Source organism: Schistocerca piceifrons, chromosome 1, assembly GCF_021461385.2.
Source record: "Schistocerca piceifrons isolate TAMUIC-IGC-003096 chromosome 1, iqSchPice1.1, whole genome shotgun sequence".
Classification (NCBI taxonomy): Eukaryota; Metazoa; Arthropoda; class Insecta; order Orthoptera; family Acrididae; genus Schistocerca; species Schistocerca piceifrons.
In genome coordinates this window covers 1,040,453,944-1,040,473,427 of record NC_060138.1, presented here as the reverse complement: position 1 = coordinate 1,040,473,427, position 19,484 = coordinate 1,040,453,944, and the positions used below count along the sequence as shown (strand labels likewise).

General features: G+C 37.7%; 1 protein-coding gene across 1 annotated transcript in view; it reads right to left on the bottom strand.

The window, feature by feature from the left end:
* Window positions 1-1,383: 1,383 nt before the first annotated feature.
* LOC124777425 (polycystin-2-like) overlaps window positions 1,384-19,484 on the bottom strand; it is a 43,678-nt gene continuing 25,577 nt past the window's right edge. Inside the window, exons 4-7 of the mRNA XM_047252826.1 lie at window positions 2,550-2,702; window positions 2,255-2,463; window positions 2,036-2,166; window positions 1,384-1,436 (exon numbers count right to left, since the gene is read on the bottom strand). Of these exons, the coding sequence (XP_047108782.1) occupies window positions 1,384-1,436; window positions 2,036-2,166; window positions 2,255-2,463; window positions 2,550-2,702 (546 nt within the window). The remainder of the gene's footprint in view (window positions 1,437-2,035; window positions 2,167-2,254; window positions 2,464-2,549; window positions 2,703-19,484) is intronic.

Genomic DNA, 19,484 nt, shown 5'->3' with positions numbered 1-19,484 from the left:
TTTTATCAAAGTTTTCGCACAAGAAAATTTCACATCTTATCCAAGTACTGCAATTCATGATGACAAGAAACTGTGGAAGGTGGAGCCCTGTCATTTCACAATCTGTATATAGGAACCATTAAATTCATCCCAGCACTGCCCGCCTCCATAGCTGAGTGGTCAGCATGGCAGAATGTGATGTAAAGGACCCACATTTATCTCCCTGCTGGGTCAGAAATTTTCTCTGTTCTGGGTGTGGGTGTTGTGTTGTCTTTGTTATTGTATCATCTTCATGACACGCAGGTCACCAAAGTGGTACCCACTGAAAAGACTTGCACCAGGCAACTGGTCTACCCAATGGGAGACCCTCGCCGCATGACGTTTTATTTCATTTCATGCCAGCACTAACTGAATTTAGGTTTCAACTGTTGCATTATCACTGTTTAAATTTTATTTAACTTCACAGCTGCAGGCTGACCATTATTACTGAGTTTGACTATTACTGCTGAGGTTGGCCATTGTTGAATTGTGAAGATGCTTATGCATGGAATAGATGTAGTAAGCTCACAAAAAGATGCAATAAACCGTGCTTATTTTGCTTTTTTTAATGTCCCCAAATGCATCCATTGACCTGTCTGAAAATAGCTATTTTTTTAGGAAGATGTTGCGTTTTAAAATCCTTTCTTTACTTAGTACTGCTATAGTTGACTTAATGAAGAAACTACTTTATTCTGCGTACTTGCACTCACTAATCAGGTATGAAATCATTTTCTGTAGACAGTGTACAAGGACAGTATTTTCAGAATACAAAAGTTTGTAATAATAATTGTATCTGGTGTTAATTCTAGAACATCCTACAGAGACCTCAAAACTGGGTATTTTGACACAAATATATGCACAATATATCATCACCAACCTATCTCTTATTCCAAAAAAATAATGAAAAGCATTTATAAGACAAAGGCCAAAAGTAACACCAACAAAGACTTCGTAGGGCTAACATTATTACAGAACAGATACATGGATGCACATGTGTTCAGCAACCTACCAAAGCACATTAAATGTAATGTAGATAATGTGGTCAAGCTTAAGAGTGAATTGAAGAACTTTCTGTTTGGCAACTCCTTCTGCTCCATTGAAAAGAATCTTTGCAGGAACTCTTAAATTTAATATCTTAGTTTAGTTCATAATTAGGAATTATCACTGTAATACAGTGATGTAAAGTTATTTTGCTGTGTAGCGCTTAAATTAAATAAATGAAGTAAAATGTACATCTTTGATTTCTTTCCACACTCCAGAGACCATTCAATTAAACAACAACTTGCTGTCACTTAACAATTTAGTTAAAATAACTGCACCGACATAAATGGAATATAGTGTTGTTACATTTCCTAGGCAACATACTTACTCTTCAAATTCATCTACAGACACACCAGAATCTTCTTCTGGTTCCACATCTGTAAACCAATATGGTAATATGTTAATATTACGGTACATGAGATTTAACATAAATGAATATCTCTAATACTAATGTCTGTATTAAGTTAAATATTATTTGAGGCTTGAAAAATTTTAAAAATTGAATAAAAAATATTGGAAAACTTTAGAAATTCTCAATTAGGTATTAAATAAATCACACCAGAATGGTACTTTATTATAGAGAAATTCTCTGATTCAAAGTCAAAAATGCCTCTTTCATAAACTCATGGAAGCAAACCTCTCACAAAAATATATCAAACTATCAATTTTTGTAGCAAAATTAACAAGTGCTTGAATAATACAGTAAAAGGTACACTGTATTTTACAGACTGACAATTATTGGGGATAAGTGATGAGGTCAAACTTTATATAATTTGAAGGGCGTACCATACAAATTTGAATAGCTGTATGATGTTCGAATAATTTAAAAGAATTTCAAACACATTTTACCCAGTAATGAATTAGTTGCTCAATGATACTTTTATTTTGATTTTCAAATTGAATTTTGTTTAGCTACTGGGAATTACCAAACTGCCCCTATGACTAGGCCTTAATTAAAATCTGAGTCATAACCAACCTTCGTCTTCCTTGTCCACCCATCCCATATCACGTAACATTCTGTGTGTGTCATGTTCAGTTACTATTCTTTCTCCTGTGATGTCGTATTTTGCAAAAAACATTTCTATCTCCAAATCTGTAAATTTGCACCTTTAACAAAAATGAATGAAGCAAAAGTCAGAAATGAGATAAGTTACTGGAATTAATGCAGATTGTACTGTTATTTTAACACACTCACTCTCGTAAAATTTCTCTAATATCGTTATATGTGAGCTTCTTCTCTTTGTCCTTAGACTTTGGCTCATATGTGCTGTATACGCCAAATTTCTCCATCACATTTTTGAAGTGTCTTTTCAAAAAGTCAGTCAAATGTAAATCATCATCCATAACAGCTATCTCAGCTTTTACTTCTGAATATGAATATACAATAATTGCAATAAACATATTCTGAAAATATAAGGCATTTGCTTCACAATTACATTCACCATGGCTGTTGAAACACTTATTCTTACAATTTTTTAAAGTAGCCTTACCAATAATATGAGGAAAACAAATACTACATATGCAATATAGTATATAGGAGCAAAAAACCAATCAGCTTTCTGAATTGATTCATAAATATTATATCCCACAATAGTCCGCAAAAGAGTCACCACAGATATTCCAATTCCTCTGAAGTCCCTTGCCTGAAAGATAAATAAATATTTGTGTTAATAGGACATCCACATATTAGTGAAAGAATCATCAACATTTGTATCATTAGCCTATACTACTTGCTTCGTTTCATTAATGGTCATTGCTGATAATTTATGTCAATAAAGAAAAGTGAGAATAATTTTTTTACTTCTCCCTCCTCTCCCTCTCTCTCTCTCTCTCTCTCTCTCTCTCTCTCTCTCTCTCTCTCCAACATGTTAAAAATTGGTCCAAGAAGCATGCTCAGTTGGCATAATGCACTGTCCATCAAAGGCAGCGATTCAGTTTCAAATACCTTTCCATCAGACAGTTTTAAATTGTCACATATTCTCATATATTCAGGTGACATACATTCTGCATAGAGAAAAAAGCATTTATTGCAACTTCTCTGTGATTGCCATACACTGTATTACAAACACAATTAAAATTAAAAACAGTTCAAGGATACAGCTGCATTACTTCTAGTACAAAATATATTGTGCTCAGAAATAATTCCTCCAAAGCATTTCTGAACTGTAATTGTCATCATCATCTTCTTCACCTCCACTCATTGGCAGAGTCGGCTTGGAATGCATGCCTCTCCGTCACCTCTGGTATCCAACAACCTCTCTGCCATCACTGTGGCCCAGTCTTTTCCTCAGTTCTGAATGCTTTCTTCCACTCCTCTTTGCCACTTGTTCCTTGGAATTCCCATTGATCTCTTATCATTTTTTTCCTTCTTGTGCATCTTACTAGGCACCATCTTCTTCATGCTCTTCACATACCCATACCATTTCAATCTTTTTTCTGTCTTAGCCTGTAGTGTGTTTTATTTTTGTGTTATTTTCCTAACACTTTCATTTCCCTTCTTTCTCATGTATTTCTTTTTTCCAACTCCTATCCAACTTCTCAAAAAACTTAATTTCAGTTTCATGTACTTTACTTGTTTTCCCTTGGCCTCATGGAGGTCCTATACACACTCTAAAAAGTGTCAGTAAATTAGGGTGTCTGATGTGGACATGGTAAACCCAGCAATAAATGGCCACCACCAACCTGACCAAGAGCAGAGTTGTCCACCCAGTGGTGGAATATGCGGCTGCAGAGCTCAACATTTCAATGGCTGCTTCACAACCATGCCATGTGCATCCTTCTACCCACATCAGCTCTTCTGAACTATGCAGATGGGCATTTTCATTGCAACAGATCTCTCATTCCTGTAACCCTCATTACTGCAGTCTCCATTAGCCCTCTGCTACATCTGTCTCCCCCATCAGAACCCTACTTCACTCACCCTGTATCCACACCCTCATCCCAGTGTCTCTTCTTCCTCTGTCTGTCACCCCCTCTGAATACAGAATTTTGTGTGTGTGTGTGTGTGTGTGTGTGTGTGTGTGTGTGTGTAAGTGCACCTGGCAAACTTATTGTGTGAATGTATGAAAAATCTCTCATAAAAACAAGACAAGTATGTTCATGAAAAATGTAGCAGATAGATAATATAATATTTCCCATGTCAAATGTACCAGTTACACATACATTTTGTTCACTATATCCATCATGAAGAGATCCTCAAGAATGGTGAACATGTCAACACATGGGAATATATAATACACAAATATTTTTTCAAAAAAAGAAGAGATATGCTATTGTTTATTCCACTGATACTAAATGAAATGGTTCCTATGAATATAGAAAAAGTCAAAAGATCTGAAACAATTTTCATTTAAGAGATAGTAAAAAACTTGCCCCAAATGTGTAGACATACACCATTGGACATAAAACTTGGCCAGCAGCTGTCTGTTACAAGGTTTATGCCTGCACCGATCATGACATGGGATAAATAATGTGTCCACATTGATAATACTCTAAATCCACCAATCTACACAATCTGGCATCATTATAGGCTGTGGCAATTCCTGGAGGAAGTCTTGTCTTTTGTTTCAGTTGTTATGCTACATATACACCCATAGTCTAGCAGTAAACAGCATCTTGCAGTCAAAACTGCTTGTTGCCTAAATGTTTATAGCACCTTCCATCTGAATGCTACCATTCTGAGTGTAACGGTAGCACAGCTACAATATATTTTACTTTCTGACAAGTCAGTAATGACAGTTCTGTCCCGTAACATTTTGTGGCAGATCTCTTAGCAGACTGTCTGCCTTCGAATGCCACATGCATCAGACCCCTCCAGGGCCCAATTGGTGGCAACTGGCAGTAGCTGCTCAGAGGAGCTGCACTCCTCGCCCTGTGTCAAAAGCATCATCTACTGTTCATTGCTTTGGAGAGTATAAAATACTTTACTGTTGTTGAGTGATGCTCCACAAAAAATACCTACAGTATGATTTGCATTTCAAGCTCAATGGCAATGGAGGCAGACAACCCATTTTTATATGATGAATAATGTATTACATGAATATGCAGTGCTTGAGTATGGCTCAATATTAATTTTTTAGTTTGTTATTCAATCAGAATAGCTCACTATATTGTTTACTGTTATTATTAATGCTTTATATCTCACTTATTTCTCTTTTAGAAGTGATGCTTCATGCAATTTTTGTCAGGAATTTGTATGCTTTTGTGAAGCCACAGTGAGTAAATGTACAGTAATGAATTTTACTGTTGTTGTTTGATTTCTTATGCTAAATGTATGTGATAAACTGTCTGAATACTTTGCAGTGCATTCTCTATGCAATGCAGGCACACTGCACATTTTGAGGTCCATGTATGGATCCATGGAGAACTTAATATTGATCAAAAGTGATATTTAAGGTACTGAATTAGATTTAAACCAATAAAAATGACTATTTTTGAAGCTATCCAGAGTGGATGAAAGTTGCTAAAGCTGGTGTCAGCAAGCATCTGCAAGGGTGCCTAATTGCTATTACACAGATTTAGCACAAAAGAACTATATTCATTTATAACCATTCTCCTGATTTGGGTCCTATGAGATGAACAAAACAAATTCATGTTGTTGATGGTTTAATCATAGTTCTTCAGAGACATCTGTACAAAGACAAAGCTTGGTATTCACAAAAAAGACATCTGCGACCATTAACACAGATTTCTGAGTTGAGCTTGTGAGAACACTCAATGTGTAAAGGTTTTCTTTAGATTTTGTTAAAGAATTTCTCCTGACAGTTCACAGCTCCATTTAATAAAATGGAAAAGGGGGACCTCGAGTGTACTGGTCTGCACTATAATTTAGAAATAAGAACTCACACCACCCTTGCATCACAATGCGTGAGGGAAAGCACTGAGCTAATGAGAGTCTGTTGGAAGCCAGACTCCCTCATCACATTGTTGGTCACCTAGCCTCAAAAACAACATTGAAGATAAAAACAGCTGTTACTTACCCTGAAGCATGGCATAGAGTCAAAAAATTAAATTTCTCTTCTTCAGAAACGCTTTCCTTGCCATTGCAAGTCTACATTTTATATGCTCTCTACTTCGACCATCATCAGTTATTTTGCTCCCCAAATAGCAAAACTCTTTTACTGCTTTAAGTGTCTCATTTCCTAATCTAATTCCCTCAGCATCACCCTACTTAATTCGACTACATTCCATTATCCTTGTTTTGCTTTTGTTGATGTTCATCTTATATCCTTTCAAGACACTGTCCATTCCGTTCAACTGCTCTTCCAAGTCCTTTGCTGTCTCTGATAGAATTACAATGTCATCGGCGAATCTCAAAGTTTTTATTTCTTCTCCATGGATTTTAACGCCTACTCTGAATTTTTCTTTTGTTTCCTTTACTGCTTGCTCAATATACAGATTGAATAACATCGGGGCGAGGCTACAAGCCTGTCTTACTCCCTTCCCAACCACTGCCTCCCTTTCATGTCCCTCGACTCTTATAACTGCCATCTGGTTCCTGTACAAATTGTAAATAGCCTTTTGCTCCCTGTATTTTACCCCTGCCACCTTTAGAATTTGAAAGAGAATATTCCAGTCAACATTGTCAAAACTTTCTTTAAGTCTACAAATCCTAGAAATGTAGGTTTGCCTTTCCTTAATCTTTCTTCTAAGACAAGTCGTAAGGTCAGTATTGCCTCACGTGTTCCAACATTTCTACTGAATCCAAACTGATCTTCCCCGAGGTCGGCTTCCACCAGTTTTTCCATTCGTTTGTAAAGAATTCGCATTAGTATTTTGCAGCTGTGACTTATTAAACTGATAGTTCGGTAATTTTCACATCTGTCAACACCTGTTTTCTTTGGGATTGGAATTATTATATTCTTCTTGAAGTCTGAGGGTATTTCGCCTGTCTCATACATCTTGCTCACCAGATGGTAGAGTTTTGTCAGGGCTGGCTCTCCCAAGGCCTTCAGTATTTCTAATGGAATGTTGTCTACTCCTGGGGCCTTGTTTGGACTGAGGTCTTTCAGTGCTCTGTCAAACTCTTCACGCAGTATTGTATCTCCCATTTCATCTTCATCTACATCCTCCTCCATTTCCATAATATTGTCCTCAAGTACATCGCCCTTGTATAGACCCTCTATATACTCCTTCCACCTTTCTGCTTTCCCTTCTTTGCTTAGAACAGGGTTTCCATCTGAGCTCTTGATATTCATACAAGTGGTTCTCTTTTCTCCAAAGGTCTCTTCATTTTCCTGTAGGCAGTATCTATCTTACCCCTAGTGAGATAAGCCTCTGCATCCTTACATTTGTCCTCTAGCCATATCTGCTTAGCCATTTTGCACTTCCTGTCTATCTCATTTTTGAGACGTCTGTATTCCTTTTTGCCTGCTTCATTTACTGCATTTTTATATTTTCTCCTTTCATCAGTTAAATTCAACATTTCTTCTGTTACCCAAGGAGTTCTACTAGCCCTCGTCTTTTTACCTACTTGATCCTCTGCTGCCTTCACTACTTCATCCCTCAGAGCTACCCATTCTTCTTCTACTGTACTTCTTTCCCCCATTCCTGTCAATTGTTCCCTTACGCTCTCCCTGAAACTCTGTACAACCTCTGGTTTAGTCAGTTTATCCAGGTCCCATCTCCTTAAATTCCCACCTTTTTGCAGTTTCTTCAGTTTTAATCTACAGTTCATAACCAATAGATTGTGATCAGAGACCACATCTGCCCCTGGAAATGTCTTACAATTTAAAACCTGGTTCCTAAATCTCTGTCTTACAATTATATAATCTATCTGATACCTTCTAGTATCTCCTGTAGTAGGTGTGGGCTTCGTGTCTATCTTTGCTACAATAATGCGTTCCCTATGCTGTTTGTAGTAGCTTACCCGCACACCTATCTTTTTATTCATTATTAAACCTACTCCTGCATTACCCCTATATGATTTTGTGTTTATAACTCTGTATTCACCTGACCATAAGTCTTGTTCCTCCTGCCACCGAACTTCGCTAATTCCCACTATATCTAACTTTAACCTATCCATTTCCCTTTTTAAATTTTCAGATCTACCTGCCCGGTTAAGGGATCTGACGTTCCACGCTCCGATCCGTAGAATGCCAGTTTTCTTTTTCCTGATAATGACGTCCTCTTGAGTATGATGAAGTGTTGAATAGAATTGGGGAGAGGAGGAGTTTGTGGCACAACTTGACAAAAAGAAGGGATTGGTTGGTAGGACATATTCTGAGGCATCAAGGAATCACAAATTTAGCATTGGAGGGCAGCGTGGAGGGTAAAAATTGTAGAGGGAGACCAAGAGATGAATACACCAAGCAGATTCAGAAGGATGTAGTTTGCAGTTAGTACTGGGAGATGAAGAAGCTTGCACAGGATAGGGTAGCATGGAGAGCTGCATCAAACCAGTCTCAGGACTGAAGACCACACCAACAACAACAACAACAACCTCCCAATACTTTCTAACATCACCTTTCAGACTATCTGTATTTAAGACATTGAATTAGATTTAATCTAAAATTCCTCATTGTTGAAGCTTCCTGGCGTGGAAAAGGGCTGTTAGAGCCAGTGTTATACAATTTCAGAGGGGGGATATCAAAGCTAGTTATATTAGCTTCCACTTATACAGCATACGGTGTATGAAATATTGAGGTATATAATTTTCCATCATGATTACTGTACAATTTCCACAAAACACACATGAATAAAACACTTACTTCGATAGTTTGAAATGAAAACTTATTTCAGTGGAATAAAAAGTAACTGAAGATCAATCTTCTCCTACACATCACGAATCAGTAAGATATCAAACACACTGCACCTCACAATTAATTGTGTCTATATGCAGTCTTGTGCAACATACAAATAGAATTTCACAACTACTGCAAGAACACAGAAGTATGTTGGTGGGAATGGAAGCAAGAAAAAACACAGTTAACTAATTATTTGATGCTGACCAGTAATCAATTCATTTGAAGATTCAGAAGAGAAGAAACTGATAATTATGTTCATTAACATAGATACTAAAGTATAAATGTGGGCACTGTGCAATTCTGCATATACTTCACACATTCAGATCCAGACTTCCAATGTAGCACATCGTCTCATGCTAGACTGGTTGTCCAGATCAGATCATGCAAAATTCCAGCTACAAAAATAGTAGCCACTAATGCAGTTGAGACTTTGCAACATCGTAGGCATTATTTGCCAATTCTGTTGTCATGGTAGATATTTGTGAGTGAGGGACTGATTGAGCCTGCTGAATTTGTTTTACTTTTCCTTGTCAGCTTGATGAAATAATCTGAATAATTCCCACTTAAGATAACATACTGGGTTAGTAAAGTAAACCCTTTTGAATCGAAAAAGGTTACCTACTCTCATCTTACACATTGCATACTTCTGCCTAAGCTACAATTATGGCAATGAAAGAGTGTTTACTGCAGCAGTGCCTTGTCTGCTTAGTTGTAAAGGGCTCACTTTCTAAAATGGTAGCTGATTTTGAAATCAGTTCCAATTTTGCTGCAAATGCTGTATCTTATCACTGCCTTTCACTACTACTTTAATTGAGCTGCTAACTGTCACTAGTAAGTGGTGAATCTTAATCCTCCATGTCATATATCTCCTGGCAACCTTCCAGGAGTAGCTACAGTTGTCTGATTCATGAATATCATCTTAATCACCAACAAAAGAAACAAAAGTCTCTGAAAAGATCTGAAGCAACTGCCAGTGGCAAGATTCTGTACCTTGTTCATCGTATCGTGATCAGACAAGATGGATAAATCGCGAAAGCACTGAACATGCTTGTTAGTGTGCATTTCCTATGGTAGAACTTGAAGTGAAAAATATATGAAAGAGCACAACTGCACATTTGCCTATTTATTCTGTTTTGTTTCTTCTTCAGTAGTAATACTTTAAATTTTTCCTTGTGAATCCAAAAGTTGAATTTCTACTTTGTGGCAGTGATGTATTAGTCTATTACCCATAATGTCTTCATATTTTGGTGGTATTCCTGACATTTTAGCTGTGTATAACACAAGAGTTGATGTAGACACAGTCATTTGAGGTCAACAGTGCATAGTATCTCACCATTTCTTGACATTGTGGACATGATTGTCTTGCTCACATTTTTGGTTTTGTTAAAATAAGCTCTCACCAAAAGTCAAATGGAATAGCTGTGAAACTCATTTGTATTTTTCAGTGGTGTAATCTGGTGTTGGTTTGAAGCCATCCTTAAGACTGATGAATGCTAGTGCAGCTCCACTGAGACCTGGTTGGAGCATGCTATGGAAAGCAGTGAGGACATTGTGAGCTAACCATGAACTTCTTTGTATTACCAGTGCAGTTGAGGAAAGGCAATATTGTTGATGATGTTTAGCACCTCATGATCATCACTTACTTTCAGCATTACTGCTGAGTGATCCTGCTAAATTCTCACAATATTCTCTTTTCATACTAATGAAATAATCTGAATAGTTATCGCATTTATATGCGATAGAAATCATAAACTTAATTTTTTGACCCTCGGAAGATAATTCCACACTTAAACTACAACTGAATTTGTATTTCATGTTGTGAACTGTCTGCATCAACTATGATCAGAGTGAGGCAGAGGGCTAAATGTAGCATTGTCACGTTTGCTCTGTGGCACCAAGCTTGTTTTATGATCTTGTGAACTGGTTAGTTGCTGGTTTAGCTCTCACTGGACCATCAATGTGTATCACTTCAGTTTTCCTCCTTTGTCTCTGAAAATAGCCAGAGTAAAATTCTGTAACAAAATGCTACGAAAACCTTTGCATTGCGCCAACTGATCAGCCTATTTTTATTTTTAATCGTCAGCCTTCTTATGCAATCCAGTAAGCTTCACTCAATTTAATTTGTCACTGTTACTACAATAATTATTATTATTGTTCATTCACCCACAAGAATTTTCCTATCCCTATTTGTTACTGATGCACAATACCAGTGAATCTGGAAAAATGGAATGTTGGTGTTTCACCATGCAGAATATGCACATTTACTTGGGTCTCATTTCCAAGGAAATAGGAAAATCCCACTAATGAACAATAGCTATGAGAGGCTGATGACACAGGCAGAACTCTGCAACAATTATGTTGGTTTAACACTGTGATGAGAGATAGATCCATATCACAGTCTATTAATCATCGATCGAACAGACAGTATTGACTCTGCCGTTGCTACAGATAGCTACAAATTTGTGACCATGAGGATGATTTTGTTCTTCTGATGTTCGAATGAGTTATGCCAATTGATAAATTATAATTTCTTCTTGCTTTTTATTTACACAGCTTAATATGAAAAATCTGGGTAATCAAGTGTGTGTTTCACTTGTGACATTCAATTTCAAATACAATTTGTAAGCCTTCTGCCAACCTTGATCTAATACCTCAAAGCAGCAGGCTTTGTGGTCTGCTTTAAGAGTACCATGCAACAGCACACAAAAGAAGTCACTGGAATGATTCAAAGGAAGTATCAGTGACATGGATTTGAATTCTTTTCAAAGTTTAGGGACCAAACAAGAACGAACATTCAGAAAGCAATGAACAGGCTTATTATTATGGATTACATATGTAGATCTCACGATGAAAAACATACGAATGCACAGAATTACACATTGCCCACATTTACAGTATAGTATCTATGTTAATGAACGTAATTTTCAGTTTCTTCTCTTCTCAGATGAACTGATTACTGAGTGGAACCAGACTGTGTTTCTTCTTACTTTGATCCCCACCAAAATATTTCTGCCTTCTCATGGTAGTTATGAAATTCTATCTGTACATGGCACAAGTATGCATGCAGACACATTCAATTTTGAGGCGCAATGCATTTCATATCTTACTGCTTTGTGATGTGTGAGGGAATGTTAATTTCCAATTACTTTTTATTCCATTGAAATAAGTGTTCATTGTGAACTATCAAAGTAAGAGTTTTATTTGTTTGTATTTAGGAGAAATTGTACAGTAAACATTATTTAAAATTATATACCTCAATATTTCAGATGTTGTATGCTGCATGAGCAGAAACTGATGTCGCTGTCTTTGCTATCCCTGTGCTGAAATTGTATAACACTGGCTTTAAGAGCCCCCCCCCCCCCCTCTCCCCTTCCATACCAGAACACTTAAAAAATCTGGGAGTCTACAATAAATCTAATCGAATAGCTTATACACTATGTGATCAAAAGTATCCGGACACCCCCAAAAACATACATTTTTCATATTAGGTGCATTGTGCTGCCACCTACTGTCAGGTACTCCATATAAGCAACCTCACACATTAGACATCGTGAAAGAGCAGAATAGGTTGCTCTGCAGAACTCATGGACTTTGAACATGGTCAGGTGATTGGGTGTCACTTGTGCCATGCATCTGTACGCGAGATTTCCACACTCCTAAACATCCCTAGGTCGACTGTTTCCAATGTAACAGTGAAGTGGAAACATGAAAGGACACGTACGGCACAAAAGCGTACAGGCCGACCTCATCTGTTGACTGATAGAGACCGCTGATTGTTGAAGAGGGTCATAATGTGCAATAGACAGACATGGATACACAGGAATTCCAAACTGCATCAAGATCCACTGCAAGTACTATGACAGTTAGGCGGGTGGTGAGAATACTTGGGTTTCATGGTCAATCAGCTGCCCATAAGCCACACATCAAGATGGTAAATGCCAAATGATGCCTTGTTTGGTGTGAGGAGTGTAAACGTTGGACGATTGAAAAGTGGAAAAATGTTGTGTAGAGTGACGAATCACGGTACACAGATGTAAGGAGTGTGAACACCAGACAATTGCACAGGGGAAAAATGTTGTGTGGAGTGATGAATCATGGTACACAATGTAGTGATCTGATGGTACGGTGTGGGTATGGCAAATGCCTGGTGAATGCCATGTGCCAGTGTGTGTAATGCCAGCAGTAAAATTCGGAGGCGGTGGTGTTCTGGTGTGGTTGTGTTTTTCACGGAGGGGGCTTGCACTCCTTGTTGTTTTCACTATCACAGCACAGGCCTACATTGATGTTTTAAGCACCTTCTTGTTTCCCACTGTTGAAGAGCAATTCAGGGATGGTGACTGCATCTTTCAACACAATCAAGCATCTGTTCATAATGCATCTCCTGTGACCGAGTGGCTACATGACAATAACATCCCTGTAACAGACTGGCCTGCACAGAGTCCCGAACTGAATCTTATAGAATACCTTTTGGATGTTTTGGAATGCCGGCTTCATGCCAGGCCTCACCACCGACATCGATACCACTCCCCAGTGTGCAGTCTGTGAAGAATGGGCTGCCATTCACCAAGAAACCTTCCAGCACCTGATTGATTGAACATATGCCTGCAAGAGCGGCAGCTGTTATCAGGGCTAAGGGTGGGTCAACAACATATTGAATTCCAGCAATACCGATAGAGGATGCCGTGAACTTGTAAGTCATTTTCAGCCAGTTGTCTGGATATTTTTGATCACATAGTGCATATAGATAGCATAAAAGGTGATGTCAGAAAGTATCAGGAGGCAATCCTTCATAAAAATCAAACACTTTCTTGCTTTTCCTCTGAGAGCCCTTATAAGATGACCAAAACAAAGCATTTCACTACATAGCTGCCCCTAGCACTTCTAAGACCTGGCAACATGGTTGAAAATATTTGGCAACACTGTGATAGTGCATTTACCTCTGCATGTGGTCCCTAAATTGTTCCCTTAAATTCACTTGGCATTCCCTTTCCACTTCAGTGACTTATGCTATGTGATCCTTATTTCAGATGGGTCATAGTAGCAGAAAATTTAATTTTTGGTCTCTAGGAATGCCATACTTCATGTAAGTAACAACTGTTCTTATCCAGAATGAGATTTTCACTCTGCAGCGGAGTGTGCGCTCATATGAAACTTCCTGGCAGATTAAAACTGTGTGCCGGACCAAGACTCGAACTCGGGACCTTTGCCTTTTGTGGGCAAGTGCTCTACCAACTGAACTACCCAAGCACGACTCACGCTCTGTCCTCACAGATTTACTCCTGCCAGTACCTCATGTCCTACCTTCCAAACTTTACAGAAGCTCTCCTGCGAACCTTGCAGAACTAGAACTCCTGAAAGAAACAATATTGCAGAGATATGGCTTTGCCACAGCCTGGGGGATGTTTCCAGAATGAGATTTTCACTCTGTACTGGAGTGTGCGCTGATATGAAACTTCCTGGCAGATTAAAACTGTGTGCCAGACTGAGACTCGAACTCGGGACCTTTGCCTTTTGCGGGCAAGTGCTCCGGCACACAGTTTTAATCTGCCAGGAAATTTCATATCAGTGCATGCTCTGCTGCAGAGTGAAAATCTCATTCTGGAAACATCCCCCAGGCTGTGGCAAAGTCATGTCTCTGAAATATCCTTTCTCCTGGAGTGCTAGTTCTGAAAGGTTCGCAGGAGTGCTTCTGTAAAGTTTGGAAGGTAGGAGACGAGGTACTGGCAGAAGTAAAGCTGTGAGGACGGAACGTGAGTCGTGCTTGGGTAGCTCAGTTGATAGAGCACTTGCCCACGAAAAGCAAAGGTCCTGAGTTCGAATCTTGGTCCAGCACACAGTTTTAATCTGCCAGGAAGTTTCAAGTTTCAATGTTCTTATCTTTATCATTGCTTTGTGAGGTTCAGAGACCAATATTGTGATGAGAGAATCCAGCTCCTAGCAGTGTTTGTAAAGGGACATCCTCCTCTAGCATTACTTTTCCTCAACAGTAGTAGTTGATACCAGAAATATTTTTCAAATTTTGGACAGATCAGTATTATCTCAGCCATTTTTCTGAAAAATTTCATATAATTTTATACAAAATATGTGATATTTCAATCTAAAATTTATGAAAAGGAATTACTTTGTTTTCGTTGTTTCAATCAATATGTACTAGCTCTGAATGTACAATTAAATTTGTTTTTTAGAAACATTTGAAATTACAAAATATTTGGCACACTTAAAATTTCTATTATTAATTACACAATCTAGTAATTCATTTATAAAATAATAATCTAAACCAACAGAAATTCACTTGTCAAGAAAAACTGTAAACCCTTTGGAATATTGTTATTACCACAGAGTAAAGTAGTAGTATGCATGCCTCTGATGTGATTGGACATATTTTTGTATTTTGGATGAACAATGTAGTTTGGATTTGTTAATGTGACAATTGAAAAGACAGTATGATATAGAACAATGTGAGAATAAATTATTGTGAAAACACAAATTCTGCAAAGACATTATTCAAAATTATTTAGACCAACTGAACCACGAGAACCTAAAATGTGAGAATTTCAGCTCTAAGAATCAGACCCTTAGACATGAAGAACTGGGGCCAACTGTGCGAGAAGACATATCTAAAAAGTTTATTGTAAATCTTACTCCTCTCAGATCTTCTGAAAAGACTTCACCATCATGGACAGTAGCAACAACAAGTAAGGGAGGGGTAGATTACAGTCTCATTAGCTCAGTGATTCTCCACATGTGTTGTGATGGAAGGGTGACACAATTGTGTGTGTGTTTTGTGTTTTTTATTAGTTCCATAAATTAACCTTTTGTAGAGCTATGTACTTGTAAAACTGTACAAGTCATTATGCCTCCAATCTAGACAAAATATATTTATAGAAAAAATAGGTTCCACAGTAAATACCCATAATAGCTTGCACAGTATATACAAGGTGTGATTGGGATGTTTTAAGAATGGGCTTGTAATTGTATAATGGTGGTACTTACATGCTACTGTGATGCATCTCCTTCAAAATAGTCTTTTTCTGACTGAACACACCGACTCCATTGATGTTTCCACTTTTGGAAACATTCCTGGAAATTTTTTTCCTGAAGTGTGTTAAGGACACTCTCCTTATTTGCCTGGATGTCTGTAATCGAGTCAAATCGCTTCCCTTTCAGTGAAAATTTCATTTTGGAAACAGGTAGAAGTCCGCAGAGGCCAAATCAGGGGAATATGGCAGTTGTGGAAGCACAGGAATTTTGAATTTGGTCAAAAATTCAACGATGGAGAAGGCACAATGAGCTGGAGCATTGTCATGGTGTAGCACCCAGCTCCTGTCTTTCCACAATGCAGGCCTTTTCTTCTGCGCCTTTTTGCGCAAACGCTCAAAGACACATTTGTAGCATTCCTGGTTAATTGTCTGTCCTCCAGGGGTAAACTGATGATGCACAACACTGGTAGAATCGAAAAAAATCACCAACATTGTTTTCACCTTCGACCGACTTTGCCGTGCTTTTTTCGGCCATGGTGAAGGTGTCAGAGGGCATTCAAGGACAAGGCAATGACTCACTCCCCACCCTCTGTGTACCTGCCTGCCAAAACAGTAAGTGGTAGTGGATCCATTCTTAAAACTTTCCTCCACTGCGAAGACTGCACTTTGGTTTCAGGATCATATCCATATACCCACAATTTGTCACCTATAATTACCCTGTTTAACAAATCTGGGACGGCCGGATCATGGTTGATCTTCACATAATTCACGGCAATTTTTAAATTTGTTGAACCAGACAAAAACATTTGACTGGCTCATACAATTATCTCCAAAAGTTGATTTAATAGTTCATAAGTCTCAGAAGCTGATTTCCCAGTTTTAAAATAAAATTTCACACAAACTCGTTGCTCTGTTTTTACGTCCATTTTCACACAGACAGGATCTGGCAACAAGCCCTAACAGATTCACATTCAACCAGCTGCCACAATGAACTGAATAAAGGAAACACTGTTTCCTGTCAGAGGGCATTCAAGGACAAGGCAATGACTCACTCCCCACCCTCTGTGTACCTGCCTGCCAAAACAGTAAGTGGTAGTGGATCCATTCTTAAAACTTTCCAATCACACCTTGTACATATTGAAAATCCAGGATGAAATGTAACAATATCATGAAAAAGAAAGTTGCCACTCACCATATGGCGGAGATGCTGAGTCGCAGATAGGCACAACTAAAAGACTGTCACAAATAAAGCTTTTGGCCAGTTAAAGCTTTCATCAAAAATAGATGACAGATATATATACACACACACACACCACTCATGCAAATGCAACCCACACACACGAGACTGTAGTCTGAAGCAATGGTTGCCTGAGACTACAGTCATGTGTGTGGAGTTGGGTTTGCGTGAGTGAGTGTGTGTGTGTGTGTGTGTGTACATATCTGTCATATATTTTTGACTTAAGGCCTTACTGGCTGAAAGCTTTATTTGTGACAGTCTTTTTGTTGTGCCTGTCTGTGACTCAGCATCTCTGCTGTAAGGTGAGTGGAAACTTTCCTTTTCATAATATTGTTACAGTATATACTCAGTGTTACATCATGATCAATAATTTATAACGCAAACACCAGAGCTAAAAATACAAGTTTGTGACATAAATCGTTATTACACATGAGTAGTTTTAATTCTTGTTTACTTCCTAACACTAATCTCTAATTCTAGTTTCTCTTAATATGGCACATGAAATTTATCACCCGCGGGATGAACTTTTGCTCGCTGTCACTCATGTACTCAGTCATACTTCAGAATTCTTCTTCTATTAGAAACTTTTTTAGGGTTGTAGGAAACATCTTCTAAGTTTTGAAGTTTTGTACGTCTCTCAGTAATGCATGTATTAACTTTAATAAGTATTTAGGTTATTTTTTAAAATCTGAAGTCTATGTGAAATATATCACAATTGTTTTCTGTTCCTTGTATTGTGAGAGGTGAATGGTCTCATTGGTCCCCACTTTTGTGGGATCTCATAAAGTAGCTACAATTGTCTTGAGTTTATACAGTGATGAAAATGTCAAAATATTAAGATCTTTGAAAAAGTTTCTACAATGTTCTTTTTGATTCTTTTTTAATATAATCTGAATGGCTTTCTTCTGTTAGTACAAATATTTGTTTCATTCCTGTGGAGGTTGAGTTCCCCCATACTGTGATTCCATATTGCATGTATGATTCAAAAAGAGGTCTTGCAATGCATACTGAGTCAGTTGTTTTATTACAAATATCATTGAGCTTAGCTTGTGGGAAACAGTATTTATCTACTGCTTCCAATTTAGCTTACTATTGTTATACCTAAAAACATACCTGAAGTTATTTCCTCCAGTTCTCTTTCACCTAGAAAAACATCTGCGTGTTGTTCTTTTTGTTTAGTGATGAAAACCATGTACATAGTATTTTTTCAGATTACGAATTAACTCATTACCCATGAGCCACTGTTCTGTATTATTGACTTATATGAGAGTGTTTTTCTCAAGTGCTTCAGAACTGTTGGAAAGATTTAGCATAGTCATATCATTTGCAGACCAAATCTTACTTTCATTTCCATATGTTTGTACATTATTTACAAATAAATTCAAGAGGATAGGTCCCACTGCAAAACCATATTTAATGTTTCTAACTTCTGATCTGTATAAATTGTTAATGGTTACATATGTGCTCCTGTTCATGAGATATGATGTTATCCAGTCTGCTGCTTGACCTCAAATAGCAGTGTTCTGTACTCTCCTTGGCAGGACTGCATGATTAATTTTGTCAAACAGCTTGGATAAGTCAAGAACAAATCCAGAAACTGCTATCCTGTTAGCCAAGGTTTGTGCAATAAATTGTGTTGATGAGGTCTTAGTTCTAATCATGGTGTAGACCAGTGCACTCTAGGTTCCCATGTTCTGTGTTCTGTAAATTTCAATTCAGTAGCCTAAGCTGTATCAGTGATCATAGATGTTTATTTTATGAATACCCAGCTTCTTCACTGCACAAACTTATCTGAAGAATGTTGAATCAACCGTCAACAACTCGAATTTGTATTGTTTTTTTTATTTTATTTTTTTTTTCATCATTTAGGACCCACACATAAGGAGAGCAGCTCCTCTGTGCTTAATCTGTGTAATAGCAATTAGGCAGCCATGTAGACATTTGCTGACACTATCAGTAGCAACTTCCACCAACTATGGGTAGCTTCAAGAATGGGCAATTTTGTTGGTTTAGATCTAATTCAATGCCTTAAATATTACTCTTGATCAGTGTTAAGTCCTTCATGAACCCTTATGTGGACCACAAAATGTGCAGTGTGCCTATGTTGTTATAGAGCATGCATTGCAAGGTGTTCAGAGGGCTTATCATATACATTTACCATAAAAAAAATCAAACAATGACAGTAAAACTCATTACATCACAGTTTATGATTGTGGCTTCATGAAAATATATGGATTCTTGATGAAAAACTGCATGAAGCATCACTTCTAAAAGGAAAATAAATGAGATATAAAGTGTTAATAGCAGCATTAAACAATGTAGTGAGGTTTTATGATTGAATAGTGAACTATAAAATTCATTTTAAGCCATAATCATGTCTTGTATATTAGTGAAATACACTCTAAGACAAAAAGAAAACAATGCTGCACCATGAGGGAATTATCTGAATGAGTCAGAAATTGG